The sequence below is a fragment of the Emiliania huxleyi genome (genome assembly GCF_000372725.1).
Source record: "Emiliania huxleyi CCMP1516 chromosome Unknown EMIHUscaffold_171, whole genome shotgun sequence".
NCBI classification, from domain to species: Eukaryota; Haptophyta; order Isochrysidales; family Noelaerhabdaceae; genus Emiliania; species Emiliania huxleyi.
The window spans coordinates 174,375-201,773 of record NW_005200871.1 but is presented as its reverse complement, the minus strand read 5'-3'; the positions used below and the strand labels follow the sequence as shown (position 1 = coordinate 201,773).

At 64.4% G+C, this 27,399-nt stretch overlaps 7 protein-coding genes across 7 annotated transcripts; 4 read left to right on the top strand and 3 right to left on the bottom strand.

Moving 5' to 3' along the window:
* Positions 1-838: 838 nt before the first annotated feature.
* On the bottom strand, positions 839-5,519 carry EMIHUDRAFT_456181 (hypothetical protein). The gene is made up of 15 exons (XM_005784240.1): positions 5,021-5,519; positions 4,726-4,815; positions 4,524-4,551; positions 4,188-4,280; positions 3,149-3,221; positions 3,017-3,080; positions 2,816-2,945; positions 2,628-2,713; positions 2,408-2,481; positions 2,121-2,152; positions 1,730-1,837; positions 1,508-1,579; positions 1,322-1,356; positions 1,213-1,248; positions 839-1,133 (listed from the first exon to the last, which is right to left on the bottom strand). Exons 1-15 carry the CDS (start codon positions 5,504-5,506, stop codon positions 1,032-1,034), a joined length of 1,509 nt encoding a protein of 502 aa, XP_005784297.1. The 5' UTR covers positions 5,507-5,519; the 3' UTR covers positions 839-1,031.
* A 276-nt stretch (positions 5,520-5,795) lies between these two features.
* Positions 5,796-6,101, bottom strand: EMIHUDRAFT_231306 (hypothetical protein; the record flags this gene model as incomplete). The annotated part of the gene is made up of 1 exon (XM_005784239.1): positions 5,796-6,101. The coding sequence occupies one exon, from the start codon at positions 6,099-6,101 to the stop codon at positions 5,796-5,798; it is 306 nt and encodes a 101-aa protein (XP_005784296.1).
* Positions 6,102-8,056: 1,955 nt separating this feature from the next.
* Positions 8,057-8,866, top strand: EMIHUDRAFT_231304 (Hypothetical protein; the record flags this gene model as incomplete). Its single annotated transcript, XM_005784238.1, has 1 exon — positions 8,057-8,866. One exon carries the CDS (start codon positions 8,057-8,059, stop codon positions 8,864-8,866), a length of 810 nt encoding a protein of 269 aa, XP_005784295.1.
* A 576-nt stretch (positions 8,867-9,442) lies between these two features.
* Positions 9,443-19,130, top strand: EMIHUDRAFT_456179 (hypothetical protein; the record flags this gene model as incomplete). Its single annotated transcript, XM_005784237.1, has 25 exons — positions 9,443-9,874; positions 9,948-9,983; positions 10,121-10,476; positions 10,570-10,611; positions 10,710-10,751; positions 10,850-10,891; positions 10,990-11,031; positions 11,130-11,171; positions 11,270-11,311; positions 11,410-11,502; positions 11,598-11,651; positions 11,749-11,959; positions 12,034-12,131; positions 12,349-12,429; positions 12,634-12,735; positions 16,869-16,964; positions 17,009-17,066; positions 17,206-17,263; positions 17,387-17,433; positions 17,511-17,589; positions 17,688-17,852; positions 18,113-18,145; positions 18,356-18,482; positions 18,767-18,874; positions 19,093-19,130. The coding sequence occupies exons 1-25, from the start codon at positions 9,537-9,539 to the stop codon at positions 19,128-19,130; spliced, it is 2,430 nt and encodes an 809-aa protein (XP_005784294.1). The 5' UTR covers positions 9,443-9,536.
* Positions 19,131-19,437: 307 nt separating this feature from the next.
* Positions 19,438-20,162, top strand: EMIHUDRAFT_231302 (hypothetical protein; the record flags this gene model as incomplete). The annotated part of the gene is made up of 2 exons (XM_005784236.1): positions 19,438-19,466; positions 19,577-20,162. The coding sequence occupies 2 exons, from the start codon at positions 19,438-19,440 to the stop codon at positions 20,160-20,162; spliced, it is 615 nt and encodes a 204-aa protein (XP_005784293.1).
* A 1,068-nt stretch (positions 20,163-21,230) lies between these two features.
* On the bottom strand, positions 21,231-21,899 carry EMIHUDRAFT_364722 (hypothetical protein). Its single transcript, XM_005784235.1, has one exon. It carries the CDS (start codon positions 21,855-21,857, stop codon positions 21,453-21,455), a length of 405 nt encoding a protein of 134 aa, XP_005784292.1. The 5' UTR covers positions 21,858-21,899; the 3' UTR covers positions 21,231-21,452.
* Positions 21,900-23,776: 1,877 nt separating this feature from the next.
* EMIHUDRAFT_231299 (hypothetical protein) lies at positions 23,777-27,108 on the top strand (the record flags this gene model as incomplete). Its single annotated transcript, XM_005784234.1, has 5 exons — positions 23,777-23,908; positions 24,183-24,648; positions 24,840-24,908; positions 25,276-26,287; positions 27,084-27,108. The coding sequence occupies 5 exons, from the start codon at positions 23,777-23,779 to the stop codon at positions 27,106-27,108; spliced, it is 1,704 nt and encodes a 567-aa protein (XP_005784291.1).
* Between the last annotated feature and the right edge of the window lie 291 nt (positions 27,109-27,399).

Below are 27,399 nucleotides of genomic sequence, written 5' to 3'. Positions count from 1 at the left end.
ATCTTCAATCTCCAATCTCCAACGTCGTCATCTTAGGCCGGATTCAGTCAGATCTCCGATCTCCATCTCCAATAGCCAATCTCCAATCTCCAATCTCGATTCGGGGGCCCGGGGGAGGAGGGGGGCTCAAACCTTCAAGGAGATGCAATTTGGATTCATTCACACTGACCATCTCTCATCTCCAATCTCCAATCTTCTACTTGGCCACTGTCGCCGCCGGCAGCAATCTACGACCTCCATTTTCAATCTTCGATCTCACATCTGGGGCGGATGGCTGGGCGCTAGGATCTACAATCTGCATTCTCCATCTCCTCGACTTGAAGGACGCCGCGAGCCGCGCTACACACCGCCGGAATGAGAGGCAGCCCGGCGCCCTCGCCGATCTTGAGCACGGTGTCGACGAGCTTCAGACCCGTTCGGACCTTGTCGAGCGCTCGGCCCGCCGACGCGAGCCGCTCGACACCAGCCTCCATAAAGCTAGATCGGCGGGCACTCAGAACGGCGCGGGGCGCGGGGTGTGGTAAGCAGCAGACGCCAGTTCCCCCCGGGGGCACCGGTTAGGGGGGTTCGCGGAGCGAAAGATTAGTACTCGGTCACCTACCCACTCTCTTTACTGCGACAATGGTCTCTCTCTCCTCTCTCTCTCTCTCTCTCTCTCTCTCTCTCTCTCTCTCTCTCTCTCTCTCTTCTCTTCTCTCTCTCTCTCTCTCTCTCCCCCCCTCTCTCTCTCTCTCTCTCTCGCGTCTCTCTCTCTTGAGTGCCTTTTCGACCGCCGACGCGTTTCGACGCACCGACGCGCCGTGGCGCGCTCGCTCTCCAGCAATCAGCTGTAGCCTGTAGCTGTACTTCCTGCCGCCAGGAGTGCAGAGATTTCTCTCCCCCCGCGGGGCAGGAAGAGAAAGTTAAGAGGCCCAAGCCGAAAATCACACGCACTGACAATCGAGAACGGACAGACATACATTGATTGACTAGTCAGACTTGCAACGCGCGTTTTTTTCAGTCTCAGATCGGCGTTGCATCCTCTGTGTGCATCAGCTGTACTTGTACCGCTTGTACCTCGCCGCCCGCCCCTCCGCCGCGAGCCGCAGCAGCTCCGGCGGCACCTCCTGCTTTGCGTCGCGCAGCACCTGCACCTGTTCACAGCCAGACACGCGCCTGTGAAGAGACGCGGCCCACAGCGCCTAGAGTTGTGGCCGCCGCGCGGGTCGGCGCCAAGTCGTCGCACATGCGCGCGTCGGCCGGCGTGACCTGCAAAAAAAAAAAGAAAAATCGATTTGCGCCTCGGACGAATTGTGCTTCCTTTTTTCTCGCCCGGCGTGACCAGCGTGTAGGCGCGGCCGACCTCGCCGGCGCGGCCTGCCAAGAAAGAGAGAGAGATTGGTGAGATGAGACGCTGTCCACACCCCCGGTCGGCAACCCGCATGGGTTCGGGGGATCGTCCGGGTAAGGGCGTGCGAGCTGAGTGGGTGTGGGTGGGCGGTGCGGGGCAGGAGTGGGCAATGCTCGCCGGTGCGTCCGATGCGGTGGACGTACGCCTCGGACGTCTCCGGGCAGTCGACGTTGATCACCGCGGCGACGCCTAAAAAAGAAATCGAGGACGCGTCTCCGCGGTGGTGTATACGCTAGCTCAGAGACGGCTTTTGACGTCGCGATGCGGAGATGTGGCTGCGTGCAGCGCAAACCAAGAATGGCCGACACTGTATCTCGAAATATCTCGGCCTTCTCTCGCCTTTGACGTCGAGGCCGCGCTGCGCCACATCCGTCGCAACGAGCAGCGGGTGCTCCGCCGAGCGGAACTGCTGCAGCACCCAGTCGCGCTCCTCCTGCGGCTTGTCGCCTGTTTACTAATCATTAAATATTAATTCATTTTAATTGCAGGACCCAATCGCGCGCTCCTCCTGTGAGTTTCGCCTGTTCGTTAACTAATTAATGAATGTTAACTACTTAATTAAGTCGCGCCCCTCCTGCGGCTCGTCGCCTGTGAATGGGTACTCATTGCTTCAACACTGGCGCGTAATCATCCCCTCCTCCCTGCGGCTTGTCGCCTGTGGATTGGCACCTCACTAGTCAGCACTCAGCCATTCCTCCTCCATCCCCATCCTCTTCCTACGGCGTGTCGCCGTGCAGCGCGAGAGCCGGCCACCCGTCGAGCCTGGGGGAGATACGGGGAGATATGGGGAGATACGGGGAGATATGAGGGGAGGAGGCCATCATCTATCGAGCCCCAGCTCTCCCCATATCTCCCCATATCTCCCCATATCTCGAGCCTCAGCTCCATGGTCAGATGTATCTCCCCATATCTCCCCATATCTCCCCATATCTCCCCATATCTCGAGCCTCAGCTCCATGGTCAGCTGCATCTCCCCATATCTCCCCATATCTCCCCATATCTCCCCATATCTCGAGCCTCAGCTCCTTGGTCAGCTCGTCGCAGCGCCGCTTGGACGACGTGAAGAGCAGCAGGCGCGAGCCATCCACAACCTTAATTAAGTAATTAACATTAAGTAATTAATTAATTAATTAAGAGCAGCAGGCGCGAGCCATCCACAACCTCCTCGAGGAGCGTGAGCAGCGCCTCCACACAAACGGTGACGACTCATAACTAACCACTACTACTGTGTGTCATCCTCCTCGAGCAGCGTCAGCAGCGCCTCCATCTTGCCCGCGTCGTCGCAGAGCAGCACGCGCTGCTCGATGGAGGTGTTGGCGCGGCCTAAACTCGCTCTCACTAGGTCTTCATCAATGGCATCGACCAGCAAGCTGCTCGAGGGAGAGGCGGGCGGCCTAATGAACACTCGACCATTCACACCACAACGTGTCGACGGATGGTCGATGGGCAGGGCGGCGCGGCCTATTGACAGCCGCAATTCATCAGAAATGCCCACTGCCAACAGCTGCTCGACGGACAGAGTGGCGCGGCCGGAGGTGGCGAGTGCTCCACCGACCTGCGGGGGAGATACGGCGAGATATGGGGGAGACATGGGGGAGATATGGCGAGATATGCGGGAGATATGACCTCCACGATGACGTGCGACGGCGCGATGAGCCGCCCCGCCAGCGTCTGCACCTCGGCCGGCCACCTAAGGAGGAGAAACGGCCGTCCTTGGTCGCTGAGGAGAGGACCTTCGTCAGCACCTCGGCTGGCCACGTCGCGGAGAAGAGCAAGCTCTGCCTGTCGTGCCGCATGTGGCCCAGGATCGCAGAGATCTGAGGCTCGAAGCCTAGTCTCCAGGAGAGACGAGATGCGTCGAGATTTGGCCGAGATCTCGGAGATCGCGGGAGATCTGAGGCTCGAAGCCTAGTCTCCAAGAGAGACGAGATGCGTCGAGATTTGGCCGAGATCTCGGAGATCGCGGGAGATCTGAGGCTCGAAGCCTAGTCTCCAAGAGAGACGAGATGCGTCGAGATTTGGCCGAGATCTCGGAGATCGCGGGAGATCTGAGGCTCGAAGCCGAGGTCGAGCATCCGATCCGCCTGTTAATTAACGACTGATTAACCAATGTCATTTAGTTAATTAGCCGAGGTCGAGCATCCGATCCGCCTGTTAATTAACGACTGATTAACCAATGTCATGTAGTTAATTTGCCGAGGTCGAGCATCCGATCCGCCTGTTCATTAACGACTGATTAACTAATGCCATGTAGTTAATTTGCCGAGGTCGAGCATCCGATCCGCCTGTTAATTAACGACTGATTAACTAATGCCATTTAGTTAATTAGCCGGTCGAGCATCCGATCCGCCTGTTAATTAACTGCTGATTAACTAATGTCATTTAGTTAATTTGCCGAGGTCGAGCATCCGATCCGCCTGTTAATTAACTGCTGATTAACTAATGCCATTTAGTTAATTAGCCGAGGTCGAGCATCCGATCCGCCTGTTAATTAACTACTGATTAACTAATGTCATTTAGTTAATTAGCCGAGGTCGAGCATCCGATCCGCCTGTTAATTAACGACTGATTAACTAATGTCATTTAGTTAATTCGCCGAGGTCGAGCATCCGATCCGCCTGTTAATTAACTACTGATTAACTAATGCCATTTAGTTAATTAGCCGAGGTCGAGCATCCGATCCGCCTGTTAACTAACTACTGATTAACTAATGCCATTTAGTTAATTAGCCGAGGTCGAGCATCCGATCCGCCTGTTAATTAACTACTGATTAACTAATGCCATTTAGTTAATTAGCCGAGGTCGAGCGTCCGATCCGCCTCGTCGAGCGCTAGCAAGGCGCAGCGAGTCAGCTCCGTCTTCTTCTTGGAGAGCAGCTCATTCAGCCGGCCTGTGGGAGATATGGGGAGATATGGGGAGATATGGGGAGAGCAGCTCATTCAGCCGGCCTGTGGGAGATATGGGGAGATACGGGGAGATGCGGGGAGAGCAGCTCGTTCAGCCGGCCTGTGGGAGATATGGGGAGATATGGGGAGATACGGGGAGAGCAGCTCAATTCAGCCGGCCCGGGGGAGATATGGGGAGATATGGGGAGATACGGGGAGATACGGGGAGAGCAGCTCGTTCAGCCGGCCTGGCGTGGCCACGAGGAGCTCCGGCGCCTGCGGGAGATACGGGGAGATATGTGGAGATATGTGGAGATACGAGGAGCTCCGGCGCCTTGCGCAAGGGAGAGAGTCAGAGAGTCAGATCACGAGGCGCTACACGGTGGAGCAGCCTCGCAACAGAGAGTCAGAGCATCAGAGTAGTCTCGACTGCAACACAAGCTCCGGCGCCTTGCGCAGCAGCGCCACCTGCTCCGCCTTCGGCACGCCGCCGTAGACTGCGGCGGTGCGGACGCCGCACGGAGCGCCGAAGCGGGCGGCCTGAGGGTCGGCAACGGGCAGAGGCGGATCAGAGCAGAGACGCTTCCACTTCGCTTGGGCATCTCTGGGCGCGGTTGCAGCTCGGCTCCCTACCTCGGCTGTCCCTCTCGGCTGTCCCTCTCGGCTGTCTCTCGGTTACTCTACTCTCGGCTGGATCTCGGCTGTCTCTCCGCTGTCTCTCCGCTGTCTCTCGGCTATCTCTCGCCTCGCTCTCGATCTGGCAGGCGAGCTCGCGTGTCGGGGCGAGAACGAGGCAGAGCGGGCCCTCCCCCTCCTTGAGCGGCGGCTGTGCGCTTGCGTGCACGAGGGCGGGGAGGAGGTAGGCGAGCGTCTTGCCGGAGCCCGTCTCCGCCAGGCCGACCACATCCCGCCCGCTCATGGCGATCGGCCAGGCCTGGCGCTGGATAGGCGTGGGCGAGTCGTAGCCGGCGGCGCGCAGCGTGCCGAGCACGTGCTCAGGCAGCGACGCCTGCACAAAGCTGCCGACCGGCTTCGGCACGTCCTCGCCGTGGACGACGACGCCGAGCCGCTTCCGCTCGGCCTCCACCTGCTGCTCCGTCAGCGCTGCGACGGCAGGGTGCTCGAGGTAGTAGTCGCGAGTCACGAAGGGCAGCGGCGGCTGCTGCGTTGTGTCGCTCGACGGCCCGGCGGCGGCATGGAGCGCGGAGCTCTTGCCGAGGCGCCAAGCCATCTAGGAGAGAGGACCGGACAACAGGCCGCCAAAGGGCTCCGCACAGGGGAGGGGCGGGACGAAAAAAAATTCTACGTTGCCGAATCAGCATGTCTCTCATCGTCGTCTCTCTGCTCCTCGCTCGGCCGGGCGGCGACTCGGGTGGTGCAGAGGCGCCGCCGCTGCGCGTGCGCGCGCACGAGGCGGCGCTGGAGCACGCCTGCTGTCGCCGCCACGGCCCGACGCCCGGGGCCAGACGTCGAGTCGGACAAACTTTTGGCGAGAGCAGACCGAGCATCTTCACCGAGCATCATCGGATCGACCCGCTCTCCTGCGACGAGCCGCGGGAGGGAGGCCCGTATGATCCGGCCGGAGCGGCGGCGCGTGGCGCACACATGCCCTGCTCGCCCGCGGCCGCTGAGGCACACCCGGCGAGAGCCAGCTTTGCCCCCTCGGCGTCGTTTGCGAGGCTCACCTCGCCGCCGTGCTGCGGGGGCGGCGGTTGGCTTGTGAGGTGCGCGTGGCCGCGCGTGGCGCGGCTGGCCCCTGCCCACGCCCTCATATTTTGTGCTGGCTCGCGCACGCGCCGCGGAAGCTCGACGACGAGCGACTGCATTGGCGGGCTCCGTTGTGAAAGGCAGCGGCTCTGCGTGGTCAAAGGCGGCGCTTGCCATCAGCCGCCGTGCACAGATGTCCCAAACTCTTTCATGCTTTGGGTAGGACACAGGCCTAACTACTCGGGGGACACACGATTCCCGAAAGGGTTGTGTCCCCCTTTTTTCTTTAGACATTTTAAAAAGCCTTTTTTCCCCATATCCCCCAGCCGGCCCACCCCCTTTAGGCGCACCGGTCCCCACGGCGATTTTGACCATTGCCCACCTCTTTACGGACCCCCCCTCGTCCTGCTTCATCACCAGGGCCTCCCCCTCCCAAACCGCCCTTCCCCCCGCAAGCCCCCCTCCCCGCTGCCCCCCCCCGGGCCGCCCCCCCCACCGTCGCCCCCCCCCCTGCCGCCCCCCCCCCTGCCGCTTCCCTCTCCACCGACCCCCGTCCCGCCGGCCCCCTCTCCATCGCCCCCATCCCCACCGCCCCCTCCTCTACCGCTCTCCCCCCCGCCGGCCCCCTCGCCGCCGCCTTCCCCCCTCACGCGCGGCTACCCACCTACCAACACGCGCTGACCAACGGCAAGCCGTTCGCTTCGATCCTGGCGGGGTTGCGCAAGCTTCACGAATCGCTCGAGCCCTCGAGGAAGGCGCCAGTCATGACTTCGACAGGCGACTCCGAGGACTCGGCGTTGGGCAAGTTCGACCGCGCGCCGGCTGGCCTTCCGGACAACTCACTCCGAGAGGCCATCCACAGCGCCCCCTTCCAGGACGCGGTCCGCAAGATTGGCAGCATCGACCTCTCCACCCCGACTGGCCCGCTGGAGGTTATCAAGGAGGTGTTCCTGAGCGGTTCAATGATCCTGCAGCGCTACGTGATCTTCCAGGAGGCCGCGCTTGCCACCAAGCACGAGATCTTCGGCGTGATCCAAGTGCTGCGGATCATGGCCTACGCCCGCCTGCTCGGCGGCGACGAGATGGGCGTGGCGCGCGGCGCCTGCGCCGTTCGCGACGCGCTCGCGGGCCTCACGACCGACCACGTCAAGGCGGCGGTTCGCGCCCTCGCTTGCTACGTGCGCGCAGGTGGGAACGTGGAGCTGGTTGCGGAGTCGGGGGACACCCGCAGCGCCATGCTCCTGGCGTCGGCCGTGCGAGCCGCAGCGGGCGACCGCGACCTGCCCGCGCTCTCTCTGGGGGAGGCGGCGGACGCTATGAGGCGGGCGAGGATACGCCTGCCGGCCAGAGCGCGAGAACTCGAGGACGCGCGTCACAAGCCGGACTTCACTATACCGCAGACAAAGGAGGTCCTCAACACCTCTCGCTCTCTCTCCCCTGCACGCAGAAGGGCATACAACCTCGGCGGTACGCCTTGTTACATGCCTGTGAAGTGTGTGCAGTCTCTGTGCGGCTGGCCTCCCGCCCTGCAAACAAACCCCAATCCTATGACGCGCTTTGACGAATAGAGATCTTAAACGGGTATCATAAGAAGAGAGAGGGAGCGAAAAGACATTTCTCCCCTATTACTTTGTGCGTTTCTCTCGATACCAGGTCTAGGTCGAACTGGTTTCTTTTTTTCATTTTCTTCATTCCATACGATTCTCTCGATGCTGTGTATGCGGAGCGCGCTTGGCGCAAACGCGCCGCGAAACTTGAAATAGAGCTACATACCCTGGAGAGAGAGAGAGAAAAGTACACTAAAAAATGTACAACCCATAAAAAATCGAAGGCTAAGCTCAAAAAAATCCGGTAGATGTAGTAAATGCAACGCAACGACGGCCGTCCCATACGAGCTGGCACCAATCCTCGCTACCCAACGCGGCCAAAGTATATCCACCTCGAGAACCTCGAGAGCTGGCAAACTCGCCCCCGGGCGATGGCGGGCTGCGCTCGCTTCAGAGCCCGACGGCTGACGAGCTCTACTTGGTGCTCGGCCACGAAATGTGCACAGCCGGCCAACGAGCTGCGCGCGATGACAAAGGCAGCGCAGGCGGAGGTGAAAGCGCCCCTCACTTTCGCGGAGCGGCTCGGCATCTCGCAGGTCATGCATCAGAATCCGGAGCTGGCTCGGTCCTTCCTCCGAGAAGCCTCCGTTCTCCGAGATCCGTGCGGAACAGCCGTTTGGAATGGAGAAGGAGCTGCGCCGAGCCTTACGGACAGCGAGAAAGCAAAGGCGGCGGCGATTGCGGCGGCGCAGGGGCGCGGCAAGACGGCTTTCTTTGCGTACCTGTCGAGCGACTTCAAAAACAGCGTGCTGCGCCTCTCGGGCGCAGAGGGAGCTGAGGCGGTGGCGAGCGCGGGGAGGGGCCGCACGAGCTTCTTCGCAGCGCTTCCGGGCACCGTCAAGTACGATGCGCTCCAGCGGTGGCAGGAGCAGCAGGCCCGTGCTACAGGCGACGGGGAGGGGGAGGGCTCGCTGGCCGCCCCTGCGCGAGGGGAGCTGGCGAAGCTCTCTGTCTCGGTGGGAGTGCCGATGATCGGCTTCGGCTTCGCGGACAATTTCCTGATGATCACCTTTGGCGAGACCATCGACTCGCACTTCTCGCAATACGTGAGCACGATGGCAGCCGCCGGCCTAGGCAACCTGATGAGCAATCTCGTGGGTCTGCGGCTCGCCGACGCCATTGAGCAGGCCAGCGAGAGGATGGGCCTGCCTACGCCGCGGCTGTCAGCCGCGCAACGAGCAACCACGGCGGCACGCATCGCCTCCTTTGGGGGGCTGTCGGCAGGCGTCACGATTGGCTGCTTGCTCGGGATGTCGCCGCTGCTCTTCGTTACGTGAGCTCAAGTGCCAGAGCGCGGTAGTCGGTAGGGACTGCGACTACAGCTGAGAGCTGGAGCCGGAGAAGTGCGGCCTCTGGTAGATCCTCAGGAGGTTGCGGGTCAAGCGATGTATTGCTTGGCCCGTCTCTTGCCGAAGGTAAGGTACGGTACGGTAAATTGCTCCACACACAGAAGTGGTGAGATTAAGGTTGCTGTATTTCTTCTTTTCGGCGAGCACTACGGTGTGCTCGCGGATTCGACTGTCCCCCCGATCGTGCCCACCTCTATGAGGACGACGGCGCCTTCTAAAGGTCCGTCGCCGGCTGTGCCTCTTTGGGTACCTGTGTCGATGTACGTACTTGGAGCACTTGGAGTGCAGTCATCAACCTCACATCCAGGGCCGGGGAGCTGAGAAGCGCACCCAGCGAGCCGGATGATCGGCATCGGGCTACGGGCTAGAGAGCCCTGACCCCTAGCTAGGGGGGGTGCGCATTCACAGGGCAAGGGCCTTAAAGTAAACACAGTTCTCCGAGAGGGCTCCGTGTACCGGGTTTCCCCTTAACTGCTACGTTGAATTCTTCTTTTTGCGATGGCGCCGTCTTGGTCGCGCGGTCCGTTCGAGGGTTTTACTGGGTCGTGTAACCGCGTCCGCGCGGTCAGTTCTCACTTCTCGCCATCCTCTGGCAGCCATGTGCATCCCACTCCGAGCGATGGTCGTGGCGCTCGTGCTGCTAGCTCTGACGCTCAACTTCTACGGCCACGGCCTCGCGGCATCAGCAAAGCGAGCCGCTGCCGTCGACTCGAGGCTGAGGCTGCTGCAAGCCCAGCCGCAGCAACTAGGAGCCAAGCGCGCACTCGTCGTGGCTTCCAACCTCTCCTCCTCCCCTCCGTTGGAAGTGGTGCTTTCTGTGAGGCCGCCGGAGCTGCTTCGGTGCGACCCGTCCGTCAGCCCTGCTAGTCGGTGCAGCGCTCCGGGCGGGAATCGAGGCGCCGCTGCGGCAGGAGTGTGCGAGGACACCGATGCGCGGTACGTCGAGTGGTCCGGATGGGTGGGACATGTCCGAGACACGTCCACGACCATGTCCGAGGGATGTCACTAGGTGCGGCGAGTGGGCATCGCGGCGGCCCACCTCCGAGTGCGAGAGCAGTCACAGCTGCATGCACCGGTCCTTGGCAGGAACGGTCCACAGGCAGACAATAATGATAGGTGCCATCCCGGGCATCACGCGCCCTTGCGTGATGTCTCGGATTGATTGCAAGGAGCTGATCATAGGTGCGAGAGCAACCCAGGCTTCATGCACCGCGCGTGCCGCCACAGCTGCCGCATGTGCGGCGGCAGCGGCGGCGACGGGCTGCGCCGCTTCAACACCTCGAGCTTCGCCGTCGGCCTCGAGCCTCGCGGCACGATCGGGCTGCTCCGCCCGCACGCGATCGGAGGCGACTTTAGCTACACGATGCCGCCGCTCAAGGGCGGAAAGGCGAGTGGTCAGCATCGGCTCGGCGACCTCACGATCCGGCTAGCCCGCCCGTCTGCTCCCTCTGCCACCGGCTCTGGCCAAGCTGACGGCTGCAAGGGCGCCTCCGACTCTCTGGTGTTGCCGCCAAATTGCAGGCAGGACGCATCTCGACGTGTCCATCACATACTCTCTAGGCGCTTGCCGACGCGGACGGCCGCTGCGGCGAGGGATGGACATGTCTGCGACCCGTCCATGACTCCTTCAGGCGCCTCCGACGCGGACGGCCGCTGCGGCGAGGGATGGACATGTCTGCGACCCGTCCATGACTCCTTCAGGCGCCTCCGACGCGGACGGCCGCTGCGGCGAGGGATGGACATGTCTGCGACCCGTCCATGACTCCTTCAGGCGCCTCCGACGCGGACGGCCGCTGCGGCGAGGGATGGACATGTCTGCGACCCGTCCATGACTCCTTCAGGCGCCTCCGACGCGGACGGCCGCTGCGGCGAGGGATGGACATGTCTGCGACCCGTCCATGACTCCTTCAGGCGCCTCCGACGCGGACGGCCGCTGCGGCGAGGGATGGACATGTCTGCGACCCGTCCATGACTCCTTCAGGCGCCTCCGACGCGGACGGCCGCTGCGGCGAGGGATGGACATGTCTGCGACCCGTCCATGACTCCTTCAGGCGCCTCCGACGCGGACGGCCGCTGCGGCGAGGGATGGACATGTCTGCGACCCGTCCATGACTCCTTCAGGCGCCTCCGACGCGGACGGCCGCTGCGGCGAGGGATGGACATGTCTGCGACCCGTCCATGACTCCTTCAGGCGCCTCCGACGCGGACGGCCGCTGCGGCGAGGGATGGACATGTCTGCGACCCGTCCATGACTCCTTCAGGCGCCTCCGACGCGGACGGCCGCTGCGGCGAGGGATGGACATGTCTGCGACCCGTCCATGACTCCTTCAGGCGCCTCCGACGCGGACGGCCGCTGCGGCGAGGGATGGACATGTCTGCGACCCGTCCATGACTCCTTCAGGCGCCTCCGACGCGGACGGCCGCTGCGGCGAGGGATGGACATGTCTGCGACCCGTCCATGGCTCCTTCAGGCGCCTCCGACTCGGACGGCCGCTGCGGCGGGTGGGCCGAGGTGGGCGAGTGTGTCGAGAACCAGGGCTACATGCTCCGCGCGTGCCGCCGCAGTTGCTTGTGCGCCGAAGGCGGCGGCCGCGCCCCGCAGCTGATTGGCTGCACCAGCGTCGGCGTCGGAGCTGGCGCCGGACCCCTCGCCTTGTAGAGAAGAGTGGCCAACACAGCATTGCGTGGCTGCGCCGGCGTGGGCAGCGAACCTGTGGAGGGAGAAGCGAGGGAAAAGCACGCGAGTCGCCCACCCCTCACCGCCTCAGATGCCGGGGCTGCGTCAGATACAGTGAGGTGTGCCCTGACAGGCGCCGGACCCCTCGCCGCCGAATCAGCACAGTCATGGCGCGGCCGCACGCGCATCGGCCTGCGCGGGCGGTTCTCAGCCGCCGACGCCGAGTGCCGCGCCCTCGGCGGCGGCGACACGCTGAGCGGCAAGGGCGGTGGCGGCGGTCGCCGCCAGGCCCTAGGGGTGGAGCGAGAGCTTGGGGAGGACAGCAGAGGCGCGCTGCTGCTGCTGTGGCGCCTGGCCAACGGGAGCAGAGGCCAAGGACGGTGCTTCCTCTCTCTACCTAATGCCTTTCCTTTTCTAGGCGCCTTACCAACGAGGGCGGCGCGCCGATCGAGGTGGCCGATCTTGGCGTCTCGATGCCCTTCAACCAGTTCTTCGCGGACAAGGACTTGCGCGGTGGTACCTCCGGGCTGTGAGCAGCGCCTCTTCACAGTGGCCTGCGGTGAACAGGACCTGCCGGACGTGGCGGCCAAGTGTGTCTTTGTCGAGCCCGCGCTGCTAGCAGGAGGTGGGTACGTCCAGGTCACACGCGCCACAGGCGCCGGCTGCCGCCTTGCTGCTGCCTTTGCCGCTTCCCGTGAAGAGGCGCCGTTCACACCCCATGCGCTGTGATCAGGCGCCGGCCCCGTCCTGCTGCTGCTGCCTTCGACGGGCAGCGAGTTCGAGGCGAGGCGCCCCCTCCGCTCCGAAGACAGCTGTGAACGGCGTCTCTTCACACCGCCAGCTATGAACAGGCGTGGCGCCCTCTCCGCTCCGAAGACGCGGTGCGCGGCGAGACGATGTACGAAAACACGCACCAGCTGATGCTGCACAGCCGCGGCTTTGGGCTCGGCGAGCGGGACAAGAGGTGTGGCGGGGGAGAGGCGGTGCGGCAGTGCTCCACGCGCGCGCGTGTCAGCAGGCGAGTGGAAGGAGGCGGCGGCGTGGGTGGAGCCGACTAGCGCAGTCCTCACTCCTGGGCAGTCGCGCACGTGCGGCATATGCGGATGGTCGTCGCCCCGCGGTGCGAACGGCGTCTCTTCACAGCGCGTCGCTGTGAACAGGTACGGCGTGCGGATGGTCGTCGCCCCGCGGTGTGAACGGCGTCTCTTCACAGCGCGTCGCTGTGAACAGGTACGGCGTGCGGATGGTCGTCGCCCCGCGGTGTGAACGGCGTCTCTTCACAGCGCGTCGCTGTGAACAGGTACGGCGTGCGGATGGTCGTCGCCCCGCGGTGCGAACGGCGTCTCTTCACAGCGCGTCGCTGTGAACAGGTACGGCGTGCGGATGGTCGTCGCCCCGCGGTGTGAACGGCGTCTCTTCACAGCGCGTCGCTGTGAACAGGTACGGCGTGCGGATGGTCGTCGCCCCGCGGTGTGAACGGCGTCTCTTCACAGCGCGTCGCTGTGAACAGGTACGGCGTGCGGATGGTCGTCGCCCCGCGGTGTGAACGGCGTCTCTTCACAGCGCGTCGCTGTGAACAGGTGCGGCGTGCGGATGGTCGTCGCCCCGCGGTGTGAACGGCGTCTCTTCACAGCGCGTCGCTGTGAACAGGTACGGCGTGCGGATGGTCGTCGCCCCGCGGTGTGAACGGCGTCTCTTCACAGCGCGTCGCTGTGAACAGGTACGGCGTGCGGATGGTCGTCGCCCCGCGGTGTGAACGGCGTCTCTTCACAGCGCGTCGCTGTGAACAGGTGCGGCGTGCGGATGGTCGTCGCCCCGCGGTGTGAACGGCGTCTCTTCACAGCGCGTCGCTGTGAACAGGTACGGCGTGCGGATGGTCGTCGCCCCGCGGTGTGAACGGCGTCTCTTCACAGCGCGTCGCTGTGAACAGGTGCGGCGTGCGGATGGTCGTCGCCCCGCGGTGTGAACGGCGTCTCTTCACAGCGCGTCGCTGTGAACAGGTACGGCGTGCGGATGGTCGTCGCCCCGCGGTGTGAACGGCGTCTCTTCACAGCGCGTCGCTGTGAACAGGCGCGGCGTGCGGATGGTCGTCGCCCCGCGGTGTGAACGGCGTCTCTTCACAGCGCGTCGCTGTGAACAGGTACGGCGTGCGGATGGTCGTCGCCCCGCGGTGTGAACGGCGTCTCTTCACAGCGCGTCACTGTGAACAGGTACGGCGTGCGGATGGTCGTCGCCCCGCGGTGTGAACGGCGTCTCTTCACAGCGCGTCGCTGTGAACAGGTACGGCGTGCGGATGGTCGTCGCCCCGCGGTGTGAACGGCGTCTCTTCACAGCGCGTCGCTGTGAACAGGTACGGCGTGCGGATGGTCGCCGCCCCGCGGTGTGAACGGCGTCTCTTCATAGCGCGTCGCTGTGAACAGGTACGGCGTGCGGATGGTCGTCGCCCCGCGGTGTGAACGGCGTCTCTTCACAGCGCGTCGCTGTGAACAGGTACGGCGTGCAGATGGTCGTCGCCCCGCGGTGTGAACGGCGTCTCTTCACAGCGCGTCGCTGTGAACAGGTACGGCGTGCGGATGGTCGTCGCTCCGTCCGTGCGTGCGGTCGAGGCGACGCTGCTAGCGCTCTTTCCTGTGGGAGAGAGGCCGTGAAGAGCAGCCGTTCACAGCTCGAGGTGTGGGACCAGGCGACGCTGCTAGCGCACGGCATGCCCGTGTTGGTGCGCGGGTCCGGGTCTCTCTCCACCTTGTTTACTCTGCGGCGTCTCTCCACACCTCTGCGCTGTGAACAGGTGCTGCACCCAGGGCCGGTCCTTCCCCTGGACCACACCAACGCCACCCTGCTGCTGCGGCTGCCCGGCAGAGGCGGCGAGGGAGGAGGCGAGGGAGGAGGCGAGGGCGGCGTTGGCGGCGAGGGAGCCGGCGGCGAGGCCTTTCCACTTCCGCTTCCTCCCGCGGTCACGCCGGCTGCTGCTCTGGACGTGGTGCCGCTCCCTCTCATTAGCAACTACAGATTAGTCAATGACAGGTCGCGCCGGCTGCTGCTCTGGACGTGGTGCCGCTCCCTCTCATTAGCAACTGCATATTAGTCAATGACAGGTCGCGCCGGCTGCTGCTCTGGACGTGGTGCCGCTCCCTCTCATTAGCAACTGCATATTAGTCAATGACAGGTCACGCCGGCTGCTGCTCTGGACGTGGTGCCGCTCCCTCTCATTAGCAACTACAGATTAGTCGATGACAGGTCACGCCGGCTGCTGCTCTGGACGTGGTGCCGCTCCCTCTCATTAGCAACTGCATATTAGTCAATGACAGGTCACGCCGGCTGCTGCTCTGGACGTGGTGCCGCTCCCTCTCATTAGCAACTACAGATTAGTCGATGACAGGTCACGCCGGCTGCTGCTCTGGACGTGGTGCCGCTCCCTCTCATTAGCAACTGCATATTAGTCAATGACAGGTCACGCCGGCTGCTGCTCTGGACGTGGTGCCGCTCCCTCTCATTAGCAACTACAGATTAGTCGATGACAGGTCACGCCGGCTGCTGCTCTGGACGTGGTGCCGCTCCCTCTCATTAGCAACTACAGATTAGTCGATGACAGGTCACGCCGGCTGCTGCTCTGGACGTGGTGCCGCTCCCTCTCATTAGCAACTACAGATTAGTCAATGACAGGTCACGCCGGCTGCTGCTCTGGACGTGGTGCCGCTCCCTCTCATTAGCAACTACAGATTAGTCAATGACAGGTCGCGCCGGCTGCTGCTCTGGACGTGGTGCCGCTCCCTCTCATTAGCAACTGCATATTAGTCAATGACAGGTCACGCCGGCTGCTGCTCTGGACGTGGTGCCGCTCCCTCTCATTAGCAACTACAGATTAGTCAATGACAGGTCACGCCGGCTGCTGCTCTGGACGTGGTGCCGCTCCCTCTCATTAGCAACTACAGATTAGTCGATGACAGGTCACGCCGGCTGCTGCTCTGGACGTGGTGCCGCTCCCTCTCATTAGCAACTACAGATTAGTCGATGACAGGTCACGCCGGCTGCTGCTCTGGACGTGGTGCCGCTCCCTCTCTTGAGCAACTACAGATTAGTCAATGACAGGTCACGCCGGCTGCTGCTCTGGACGTGGTGCCGCTCCCTCTCATTAGCAACCCAAATTTTGTTGATCCCAGGCCCCCCCGGTTGCTTTTCTGAAGGGGGCGCCCCCCCCTCTCTGGAACAACTCCAATTTAATCATTGACGGGCCCCCCGGGCTGCTTCTCTGGACGGGGGCCCCCCCCCTTTCATTGGCACCCACAGATTATTCAATGCCAGGTCCCCCCGGTTGCTCCTCTGGAGGGGGTTTCGTTTGGCCTGTCCCCGGCCGCTCGCACCGGCCGGGTCACAAGGTATACCCCTTTAAACCCCCCCCCCCCCCCCCCCCCGCCGACTCCCCCTCCCCCCGTCCTCCTTCTCCCTCTCCCTCCCGCCCCTCGCCCACCCCTCGCCCTCCCTCCCTCCCTCTGCCCCAATAACAAAAAGGTACGCCCTCCTGCCTCGCCACGCTGCAGAGGACGGCCGCGTGTCGCTGCGGCTGCACTGGCCCGGCTCTGCCTCCACGGGCGCACCGCCGCTGCGTGCGAACCTTCTCGGAACCTTCTCGGAGCGTTCTCGGAGCCGACCCGTAGGCGCGCCGCCGCTGCGCATCTGCGTGAGCTTGTGCGCCTCTCGGCCTCTCGAGCGTAAATCCGCTGTGAACGGCGTCTGTTCACATCAAATGCATCGTGGACAGGTACGTCTCTCGGCCCGCGCGCGAGCTGGTGAAGAGTTTCGGCCGTCACGCGGCGACGGAGGCGTGGCTACCCAAGGGCGATCCAGACCCGTGGCACCGCGATGCCGCCCTTCCGTTGTCTGGGACCAGCTGTGAACGGCGTCTACTCAAAACATCCCACCTGCGAACAGGCACCGCGACGCCGCCTTCCTCGGCTGGGACCAGAGGACAACGGCGGCGGGCGGCGGGCCGGCGGCGGGCGGCGGCGGCGGGCGGCGGCTGCTCGATGACCACCGCATCTTTGTGGGTGGGCTGTCGGACGAGGCGGGCCTAGCCACGCCCCTCGCGCTGGCAGTCAAGCAGCTGGGCTCGCCCTCCGACAACGGGATCGAATGAAGATTCGGAGCACGCGCGAATTCACACTGGGCGATTATTGAGTAGGCTCGCAAGACGAAGACGAGATCTCGTGGTAGCAGTTACCACGCGCCAATCACCACGGAGTGGTTGTTGGGTAGGCTCGCCCTCGGACGACGAGATCGAGCGGCTCGAGGAGTTTGTCGACGAGTCGCTCTACCAAGGCAGCTCCGCCAGAGTCCGCGAGAGGACCAGATGTTCGCGAGATCTCGCGAGATCAGCGGAGATCCGCCGAGGTTAGGCAACTCGACCGACCGGCGCCGATTCCTGCAGTCGTCGGTTGACCACGCCGTCCGGCTGTCGATGACCTTTTGGCCAGACGAGATGCAGAGCGAGCCAGCAGCCACGATCAATGATTGACAGTTAGTGACTCATCTCACAGGTCAGACGAGATGCAGCGCCAAGGCAGCTCGCAGGGCCGCGCTGCCGCCGCCGCAGCGCCGCTGCTGGCGCAGACGTGTCGCCGCTGCTGGCCGGACCGTTGCCTGTGGGGCGAGTGCCGCCATCACTAATTAATCAACAGTAATTAACTACTGGTGAACCGTAGGACCGCTGCCCGTGGAACGAGTGCTGCTATCGCTACGTAGTTACTACTACCCTTCATCGTTATTGCTCGTAGGACCGCTGCCCGTGGAACGAGTGCTGGTCGGAGCAGCACTCGCTCGAGTCATGGCGCGCGTACTGCGGGTGACTGTACGCCAGAGGTGCAGACAGCGTCTTCACAGCGGTGCGTGTGTGAACAGGCGCGCGTACAACTACCCGCACGTGACCGCCGTCTACTGGTCCCTCTACCGCCTCGGCCGCCGCTTCCGGCCCGCCCGGGTGAGGCGGCACTCGACCTCGCTTAGACCTCGGCGAATCTCGGCAAATCTCGGTAAGACCGGCGTGAGAGGAGACGCTGTTCATGTCACACTTGCCAGGCGAGGCGGCACGGATGGCGCTGGTACCTGCAGCGCGCGCACGGCACGGCGATGGGGATGTGGGAGCACGGTGGCGAGGTATTCCCGCACGAGCAGCAGCGCGTGGCGGGGCAGGCGTGGAGCAAGGTTGGAAACGGCCAGGGCACCGCTCAGTGGGGACTGATGGTGCGGCTCCGAACTTAGCCGCCGCTGCTGTGAAGAGACGCCGTTCACACGTTCGTGCCGTGAACAGGTGGGCTCCATCTTCGAGTCGCTGCTTCGCGACCTCCTCCTAGAAGGGTGGGCCAACGAGGCGGCGGGCCTGCGGCGGGGCATCTCTTTACTAGCGGCTGACTAACCTCAGCCGTTGACTATCAAAGGCGGTGCCCCTACTGCGGAGCGCTGACAACGAGTGAGTCACCCACCCCAGCCGTTACTTGTCAAAGGCGGCAGAGCTGCAGCAAGTGATGGAGCGGAGGGTGCACAGGTGGCTCTCGATGCCCTTCCCCTACGGCTCCGAGCTTGCCTGGGACAAGGGACATGCCGTGAACAGCGTCTATTCACATTCGTGACGCTGTGAACAGGTTCCGAGTTTGCTTGGGACAACACGGGGCACGAGGAGATCGCGACCTGGCTGCTCGCCTCCTGCTCACAGCTAGAGGCGTGGACAGACGCCGTTCACAGCGTAGGAGATCGCGACCTGGCTGCTCGCCTACGGGCACGGCGCTCAGGCGGCGCAGACGGCCGACGCCGTCTCCGCCTACACCAGCCTCTCGCCGCACTGGGCGTGCTGCGGCTCGGCGCGGCGGCCGAGCTGTGCACGGCGTCTCTTCACAGCTGCGTGTGTGTTGTGTGAACAGGCGTACTGCGGCTCGGCGCGCCGTTGGTGGGATTTTGCCATCAACGGCGACGCGCGGCCAAAGTACAACGGCAACGAGCGCGCTGCTGCATCACTTACGCTGTGAACGGCGTCTCTTCACACCTCCATCTGTGAACAGGCAATGAGCGCGTGCTGCATCACTACGCGGGCGCTCTCAGCTCACCACTCCGCCGCGCTCTCGCGCCGCGCCTCTTCACACCTCTCTCCCGCGTCATCTCAGGGGCTCTCAACTCGGTCGTGCTCTTTGACCACGCTCTCGTGGCGAGGGAGGACGTCTGGCTCTGGCGCCCCGCCCCCTGCTCACAGCTGCATGTGTTCACAGCTGGAGGTGTGAACAGGACGTCTGGCTCTGGCGCCTAGCCTCCTGCGCCGCCGGTGGCCCGTTGACGACGATCCGCCCCTCTTCCGGCGCTGCGTCGATGGCATGCTTACCTCTGCTACTCAAGCGTGAGAGAGAGCCGCTGGTTACACGACTAGGAGCCGCGTCGACGGGGTGGCATGCTTACCTCTGCCTCTCAAGCGTGAGAGATGGACTTAATGAGTTAGGCGCCGCGTCGACCGTGCACCAACTGACTGTCACCTGATAGTGAGCAATGATCACACGCGACTAGGCGCCGCGTCGATGGGGTGGCACGGCGACCATTGCTACTCGAGCGAGAGAGAGAGCCGCTGGCTACACGACTAGGCGACACGTCGATCGTCTGTCGCACCAACATGTTGTCACTCAATGGTGATCGACTACGTGAGTTGATTAGGCGCCGCGTCGACCGCGTGGCACACACCACACTTAATAGTGAGCAGTGATTACAGTCGATTAGGCGCCGCGTCGATGGGGTGGCACGGCGACCCCGCCAAGCTGCGGCGCGACGACCTCAGCGCGGACTGGGGGCGATGGCTCCACTGGCACTAAAGGCGGTTCGGTGCGGAGCCGATGAGGTAGCATCTCTACTTTTAGGCGCGGGACTTGCGGCCTTCTGCAGGCGCCGAACCGGCGAGGAATCGAGACCCGTCCGCACTGAACTAAAGTTAGGCTCGGCCTGTACGGCCACTGGCGGAACGCCGGAGCGTACCTCGTCTGCGACCGCGAGGTCGGGGAGTGGCTCTGCCTCTCGTGCGACGTCGTGTCGACCTCCGCTCCGCCCGGCGCCCGCTGCGACGCCGCCGGAAAGGAGGCGCAGGTGGAGATTGCCCCTCGCGATGCGTTTCGACGGCGCGTCTACCTGCAGCCGCTCGGGCTGCTTATGACGGTGGACGGCGGCGCCTTCGAGCGGGTGTCCCTCGCCGTGGGTGGCGCAGCGGGCGGTGGGGCGGTGCTTCGCCTCTCTCCCCTCCCAGCCTCGTCGACGCACGCCCTGCTGACGCTCACAGCAGACGGGCCTCGCGGGGGCGGCGGGGAACGCCGCGTGCACTGCCGCTGCGTGGCGCGCTCGTGCAGCCTCGGGGCGGCGCCCTTCCCTTCCAGAGGAGGCGCGGCCGGAGAGGCGGGCGGTTCTCTGCAGGACAGCCCCTTCGAGCTCAGTTTTGCGCCCGGCGGGGAGCTCAGTGAACCGCCGCTCGCGCGAGTCGCTCTGGCCGTGGAGGCTGCGGGCGAGGCGGAGGGAGTCAGGCTGAAATAGTGACGAAAGCGCAGAGCTGCCCTTTATAAAAAGAGCCGGAAACTAGTTTATCTCGCTTCACACATCCTAGTATCCGAGTGAGGATACATTGGAATGGTAAAAGGGTCCGTCATGCGTACGAGACTCGTGACTCCACACATGGAGAGTACTCACGGTACGAGAGCACGCTAACATCCCCTGGGGTCTTGCCACTAAAGGCGGAGGGTTGGGACTCAATCAGCTTGGCCGAACCACAGGTCCGGAGGAATCCTCGACGTCCTGTGGCCGTCCGCGTCGCCGAAAGGGTTCGCGCCTCAGACCCAGACTAAAGAGAGAGGCCGGCGTACACGCCCGCTCTCACCCCTTCGACAGCGCTGTGAATAGCGCTAACGCCGACGGCGCCTCCCGTTCTCCTTCTCGGAGCGAGCACGCTCAGCGACGGCGAGGGCTCCTGCCACAGAGCCCCAAGACTCGATGGGCGGCAAGGTTGTAGACCGCTCCTCGCTGCCGAGAACGTTGGTGACGTATGAGAGGTCGCCACGCGAGGGCATGTCGGCTACGTTAGCCTCCGAGCGCACGTAGACCATCCACACATCGGCGGACAGCCCGCTGACCAGCGCCCAGAAGCTGTGGACGACGCGCGCCGAGTCGTCGAAGCTAGAGTAGCCCTTGACGATGGACGCGAGAGCCGACGCGTTGTCGATGAAGTGAAAGACGCGACGGTCACGGAAGACGTCCGGCATGGAGTAGTAAACGGCAACGGCTGCGAGGAGCTCTAGCTGGCCGATGTACTGGATGCGCACAGCAAAGAGGCGCATGAAGTCCTCCGGAACGGCAAGGGATGAGTGGTACCACGACCCGCCCTCCCCCTCATCGTCGGGGACGAAGACGACGAAGCCAATCCGAGCAGGGACGTCCTCGGAGGGCGACCACATCGCGTCTGTCCAGACTAGGACGGGCTTGCGCCGGCGTCGCCGCCGAAGCAAACAGATCGTCCTCGGCCGCAGGCGAGACCGACCACTCGCGTCGGCCATCGGCGGACTAGTTTATCTCGCTTCACACATCCTAGTATCCGAGTGAGGATACATTGGAATGGTAAAAGGGTCCGTCATGCGTACGAGACTCGTGACTCCACACATGGAGAGTACTCACGGTACGAGAGCACGCTAACATCCCAAAGCAGAGAGTGGAGGAGCGAGAGCAGAGGGGACTCGACACCCAATGAAGACGAAAGAGAGGGACGGATGTGCGCGACAGCCCATCAGGGACGCGGGACGAGACCCGACGAGAGAGAGGGACGAGGCCCGCGCGCTACGGCGCCGCCGGAAGATCGACGAGAATGTCGTAGTCGGAGCGGTCGCCAGGAAGATCGGTCCACGGCCGCCCGAAACGCGCCAGACCACGGCGAACGGCTAGAATCCACCGACGCCGCACACGAAGCTGCGCCCGGCGGCGGCCCTCGCGGTTGGCGCCCGCCGTGTACCGAACACGCATGCTCTGGTCGTCAGCAGCGACGGCCGGAGGGGCCGCGACGCTAGGCGCAGCGCCCGCATGGCCGCGCCGCCGCGGAGCGAGATGCGCGATAGCGCCCTCGAGCGTCAGCTCGCCGTCGCCGCTATTGGCGTGGGCGCGGCGACGCCAATGGCAGATCTCGTTTTCGTCCTGAGGCGTGAAGGCGATGTCGGGCGGCGCGTGGTGAGAGACGACGGCCCCCATGTCGGCTGGAGAGCCGTGAGACGAGTGGGGCGTGCAGCCGAGCTCCGACCACCGCTCTTGGCCCATGCGCAGCGGCGGCTCGGACGAGAGCACGTAGAGCGAGCGGACTGCGTGCGCCTTGGGGGCGACGCGGCCGTCCACGAGGAAGTCGGAGGCGTAGCGGACGTCTCCCGCGTAGCCGCGCGGCGCCGCGAAGGCGGGCAGCAAGTATGGCCGGCCCAGGAGGGCGGCTCGGTGCTCGGGCCACCATGCCCACGCGCCAAGGAAGCCTTCCGCCGGAAGGTACACGTCGATCGGCGCGCCGTCCTTGGAGAAGGAAGTAACGAGCATGACGCACTGCAGGTCCTCGAGGGGACCGATGCACGCCCGGAGGATGTCAACCATTCGAAGACTCGAGAACAGCCCCAGTACGATCGACCGGGCGAAGAAGCGAGCGGGCGTGTCGACAGGAGACGCGGCCAACTCCTCGAAGTGGCAGTAGACCTTGATAGGAAGAGAGCCCGAGCGGCGCTCGCGCCGCAACTTCCTCCCCGGCGGCGCTGCGGCCTCCGCCACCACGGACCCGATGGAAATGGGAAGCCCAAGGTGGCGGGCTAGGAACAAAAGCCCGGAGCGCACCCCGTCACGTACTGTCGCCCCGCCCTGCGATCCCCTGTTCGCCGAGCGCGCCTTCGCGTCGACCCAAATCAGAAAGCGGTTAAGGAGGACAGGCGAAGCGGGGAGTCCTCCATCCGGGAGGCCGCGCTCGAGGGCGAACTCCCTCAGCCGCTCGAGCGAGCGCCTGGCGTTGCCGAGGACAGCGCCGTCCGCCCCACCCTTGAGCTTGACGGTGGCGACGAGGGCCTCCATCCTCTCGGAGTCGTCGGGGACTTGGGCGAGGCCTTGCTCGCCCCCGAGGAGGTCGAAAACAGAGGACGGAGGCAGCTGGGCGGCCAGCCATCTCGCGGCTCGATCCAGCTGGTACGCCTGGACGTCGGCGTGCGAGGACATCGCCTCGCGCTCCTCGGCTGACGCACGCCGCCTCTTCCCGCGTTGGGAGTCGCCCGACGGGCCGACGGCAGAAGATGTTCGTTGACGGCACGAAATGGAGGGCTGCGCGGAGGGCGCAGGCCCCAGGCCAGCGGCCCCGAAAGGACGTCCGCGCGCCGTCAGCTCCGCTGGGGGAAGGGCGGAGGCAGCCACGCTAGCCCTCGATGGCGCAGGGACGGGGCCCGAGGGCGCGAGCCTCGCGCCCACCCCCGGAACAAGGGCGGGCGTAGGCGTGCGGCATCCGATGCCCGGCGGCCTCAACGCGGCGCGCATCGGAAGTGCGCCGGCCGGGACCAGGCGCTCTCGGGATGGCCTGGCGAGAGGCGGTGCCCGTCCCGTCAAAGGGGCCGACCTGCGCGTAGCCACGCTTGGAGCTGTAGCCAAGCCGAACTGCGGCGGCAAGCGTGGCCGACCGGAGGCGCCACCAGGAGGCGCCGCTGGCTGAAGCCTGACCGCCCGAGGCGGCTCGTGGCCGATCGGCCACACGGTCATGGAGAAAAGAAATCTGTGCTGCCGCCGCTCTGGCGGTCAGCAAAAGAGGAGCACGCTGCCATGCAGAGCGCTCGCTAAACGAGGCGGTAAAAGACAGGCGCGTCCTAGACGCCATAGCGTCCATGATAAATAAAACCACACGCAGCGAGCTGCGAGGAGAAGATGGAAGTGTCATGGAGGTGAGTCCTCGTGTGAGTGGCTTCGAGAAACTAGTGGCCTTTCACGAGTTGGGGCCCCCACCCCAATCGTTATCGGCGGACAACACCTCGTGCAACCGCTGCGAATTCTCCCCATTCCTGTCGAGCGCGTGCCTGCGGATACGTGCGCGGCGCTGCCCCCCGCCAAGAAAAGCTTCGTCGAAAACAGTGGAGTGCGCTGGCAAGAGTTCCCATTTGACGATGAGCGACAAACGAAGCTTCGTCGGCGTGTGCAGCGCGACGAGTGGGTGCGTGCTCCACGCCAACCACGCCGGCGAGTGCCGTGTCGCAGAGATGTCCGAGGAGGAGTACGAGGTCGAGGCGTTGCTCAAGGTACGCAGCACGCCGCACCACCGACCCACTGCGACGCGCCCGCCCTGGCGCCCGCCCCAGTACACGCTCTGGCTGCTGGCGAGGACGATCGGTGATTGAGAGTCGGACAGGCGAGTGAGGAATGACACACCCTTCTGTTTCAGCCCAACCGAGCCAGCGCCGAGCGTAGCCTTCCCATCTCCCCTGCCCGGTCCCTCCCTGCGCTCTACCTGGCCAACACGTGCCAGCCAAACGGCGTGACTCCGCCCGTCCACCACCACCACCCGGCCGGCAGGAGCGGCGCGTGGGCAAGCGGAGCCAGTTCCTGGTCAAGTGGCAAGACTGGCCAGAGGAGGACAGCACTTGGGAGTGGGAGTCGTCGCTCTCCAACTGCAAGCAGAAGGTGCGTGAGTACCGGGCATCGGCCGCCGCGGCAAAGCCCCCGCCAGAGGCGCCGCCGAAGAAGAAGCGCCATGCAGGAGCCGTGCCGGCAAAGGCAACAGCGGACGCCAAGCGGCCGAAGCGCAGGGACACGCCCGCGATCGAGGCGGCGCCAAAGCCGGCGCCAAAGACGTCAGCGCCACAGAGCACAGGTGGCAGGGCGACGCCAGAGCCCGCGGCCGCCCAGGCGTCGAGCACGGCATCGTCTGCGGCGACATCCGCCGCCGAGCTGACCACTCCAGAGGCTGTGGACGGGTCGCCGAGCTCCGAGCAGGCGGAGCAGGGAGAGAGAGCTTCCGAGACGGAGGAGGAGGAAGCGGGTGAGCCGACGCCGGCGGCCGGTTCTGACCAACGCGTGGGAGCGGCCAGCGATGGAGCTTGCGAAGCGGCGGCGGAGGGAGGCGCGGCGGAGAACGGCTCGGTGGATGCAGCGGGCGCAGAGGGCGATACCGGCGCGGAGACGGCGCGGCGAGGGGCGGCGGAAGCGGCAGCAGATGTGGGCTCGCTGCAGGAGGCACCTCCTACCGCCGCAGCGTCTCCGCGGCGGAATCACCTGGCGGCCGCTCTGCCGGGGAAGGAGGTGGAGGCACCGAGGAGGGAAGCGGAGCAGGCCGCCTTTGCACCTCTCGCGGCGGCGGCGGCGGAGGCGTCGCGGATGGAGACGGAGGAAGCGGACGAGGACGAGGAAGATGAGGACGAGGACGAGGCGGATGATGCCGGTGGGTGGTACGGAGAGGGCGCGACGGGGGGCTGGGAGGACGAGGACGACGATGCGTATGAGCCGGACTACTAGTGTATGCGACCTAGTAGCTAGGTTGCGACTGCGCTACTAGTGACTCGCGCTCCGGTGTTCAGACGGCCTTTCACCAAATAAGTCCTAAAATCTCGCGTTTCAACCAATTCACACCCACGTGAATCTGAGTGAAGTTCCTTTGCCACGTTCCAAGGCGCTGCAACTTACGTCCCTTCCACCTTCGGCATGTCTGGTCTCGCGAGCAGGCTTCTCGACGCGGCGCTCGAGGATGGGGACATGCGCGGCCCGCTGAGCGGCATGTTCCCCGTTCATCTCCCTGTCCCTTCTTTTGCCGACGCCCTCGCGACGCTGAGCGACAAGCTTCCAAAGGTCGACCCGAGCAAGGGCCAGCTCGCAAAAATGGCATGGAAGAAGGCCGGCAGCATCCAGGCCCAGTTCCCGTCTCTCACGCGCGACGAGTGCGCTGCTGTCGTTCTGTACACGATGGAGGACATGCCGCGCGAGCGATCTCCCTACTACGTGATGAATGCTGCGCTGAGGGAGAAGAACCGGCAGGCGGTGAGGCCGTGGCGAGACTTTGTGTGGCTGCTGCTGCACGCGCTGCGCAAGCTGCCGCCGAGCAAGGCGCGCGTTGTCTACCGTGGCATGGCCGGATCGGAGCTTGAGGAGGGAGCCGAGCTACAGTGGTCGGCCTTCTCCAGCACGGCGACTAAGGTTGACGTGATGGAGGTTTTCCTCGACGCGGAGGAGGCCACCGCGGGACCGCGCACCATGATCCACCTGGAGCTCACCGAGCCGGTCGGCCGCGACGTCTCTGCCTTCTCCCTCTACCCGCAAGAGTGCGAGGTGCTGCTCCCACCCAATGTCTGCTTTGAGGTTGTGTCGCGCTACAAGGCCGGCAGCGGCCTCGTGATCGTGCAGTGCAGGCAGACGGAGAGCCTCGACGCGCTGCTCGACTTTGGCCGCAGAGGGGATGTGCCTTTGGGGCAGCCCGTCGATGAGGTGCCCATGGGAGCGCCGGCCGACGCGGAGGAGGAGCTTCAGGCAAAGATGGCGCGGCTGCAGGTCGCGAGGGAGAATGCGGTGAAGGAGGCTCAGCGCGAGCGCGACGTGAGCCGGCTGATTGAGCTCGGAGCTGAAACGCGTGAGCGGGCAATCGAGCTGCTTGAGCGATACGGCTCGTTGCAAGCGGCTGCGAACGCGTTGTGCGCGGCTGCGGACACCTCCATTCCTTCGGAGGTGCGGAAGTGGGTCGAGCAGCTGCGCAGCGGAGGGGAGCGGCAGAAGGAGGAGGCCGCGGGGGCGCTGCGGAACCTCGCTGCCAACGCCGATAACAACAAGGTGGCGATCGCGAGGGCGGGCGGCATCGCGCCTCTGGTGGCGCTGGCTCGCGGCGGCACGGACGGGCAGAAGGAGGAGGCCGCGGGGGCGCTGGCGATCCTCGCTATCAACGCCGACAACAAGGTGGCGATCGCAAAGGCGGGCGGCATCGCGCCGCTGGTGGCGCTGGCTCGCGACGGCTCGGACGGGCAGAAGGAGTATGCCGCGGCGGCGCTGGGGAACCTCGCTGTCAACGACGACAACGAGGTGGCGATCGCGAAGGCGGGCGGCATCGCGCCGCTGGTGGCGCTGGCTCGCGGCAGCACGGAGAAGCAGAAGGAGTGGGCCGCGGGGGCGCTGTTGAGCCTCGCTTTCAACGCCGACAACAAGGTGGCGATCGCGAGGGCGGGCGGCATCGCACCGCTGGTGGCGCTGGCTCGCGACGGCACGGGCGGGCAGAAGGAGTATGCCGCGGGGGCGCTGTGGCACCTCGCTGACAACGCCGACAACAAGGTGGCGATTGCAAAGGCGGGCGGTATCGCGCCGCTGGTGGCGCTGGCTCGCGGCGGCACGGAGAAGCAGAAGGAGCGGGCCGCGAGGGCGCTGAGGAACCTCGCTGTCAACGCCGACAACAAGGTGGCGATCGCGAAGGCAGGGTGGCAATAGCAGGCATTGCACAAGAGGTAAGCGCGAGCCGGTGTTATAGAGATCATCCCTCGCCCGTCCCGTGCCGCCGCCAGAAGAAAGAAAGAAAGTGCGCAGGCCATTGGGCGGGTCTGAGTGCCATGGTGCGTGAAGATTTTGCGTTCTCGCACATGGAGTGTACAGCCGAAATTTCAACTTTGGGACGGCTGGTGCTGCACATCGCCATCGCAGCGTGTTGAAAAGGCGCTCTTGGCGCCACCGCGGTGGTGGTCGAGCGCGTCGCGCACACGATAAAACGTGCGTACGTGATGGTGGTAAGCTCGGTCGAAGGCGGTGGGCCGAAAACGCGAGT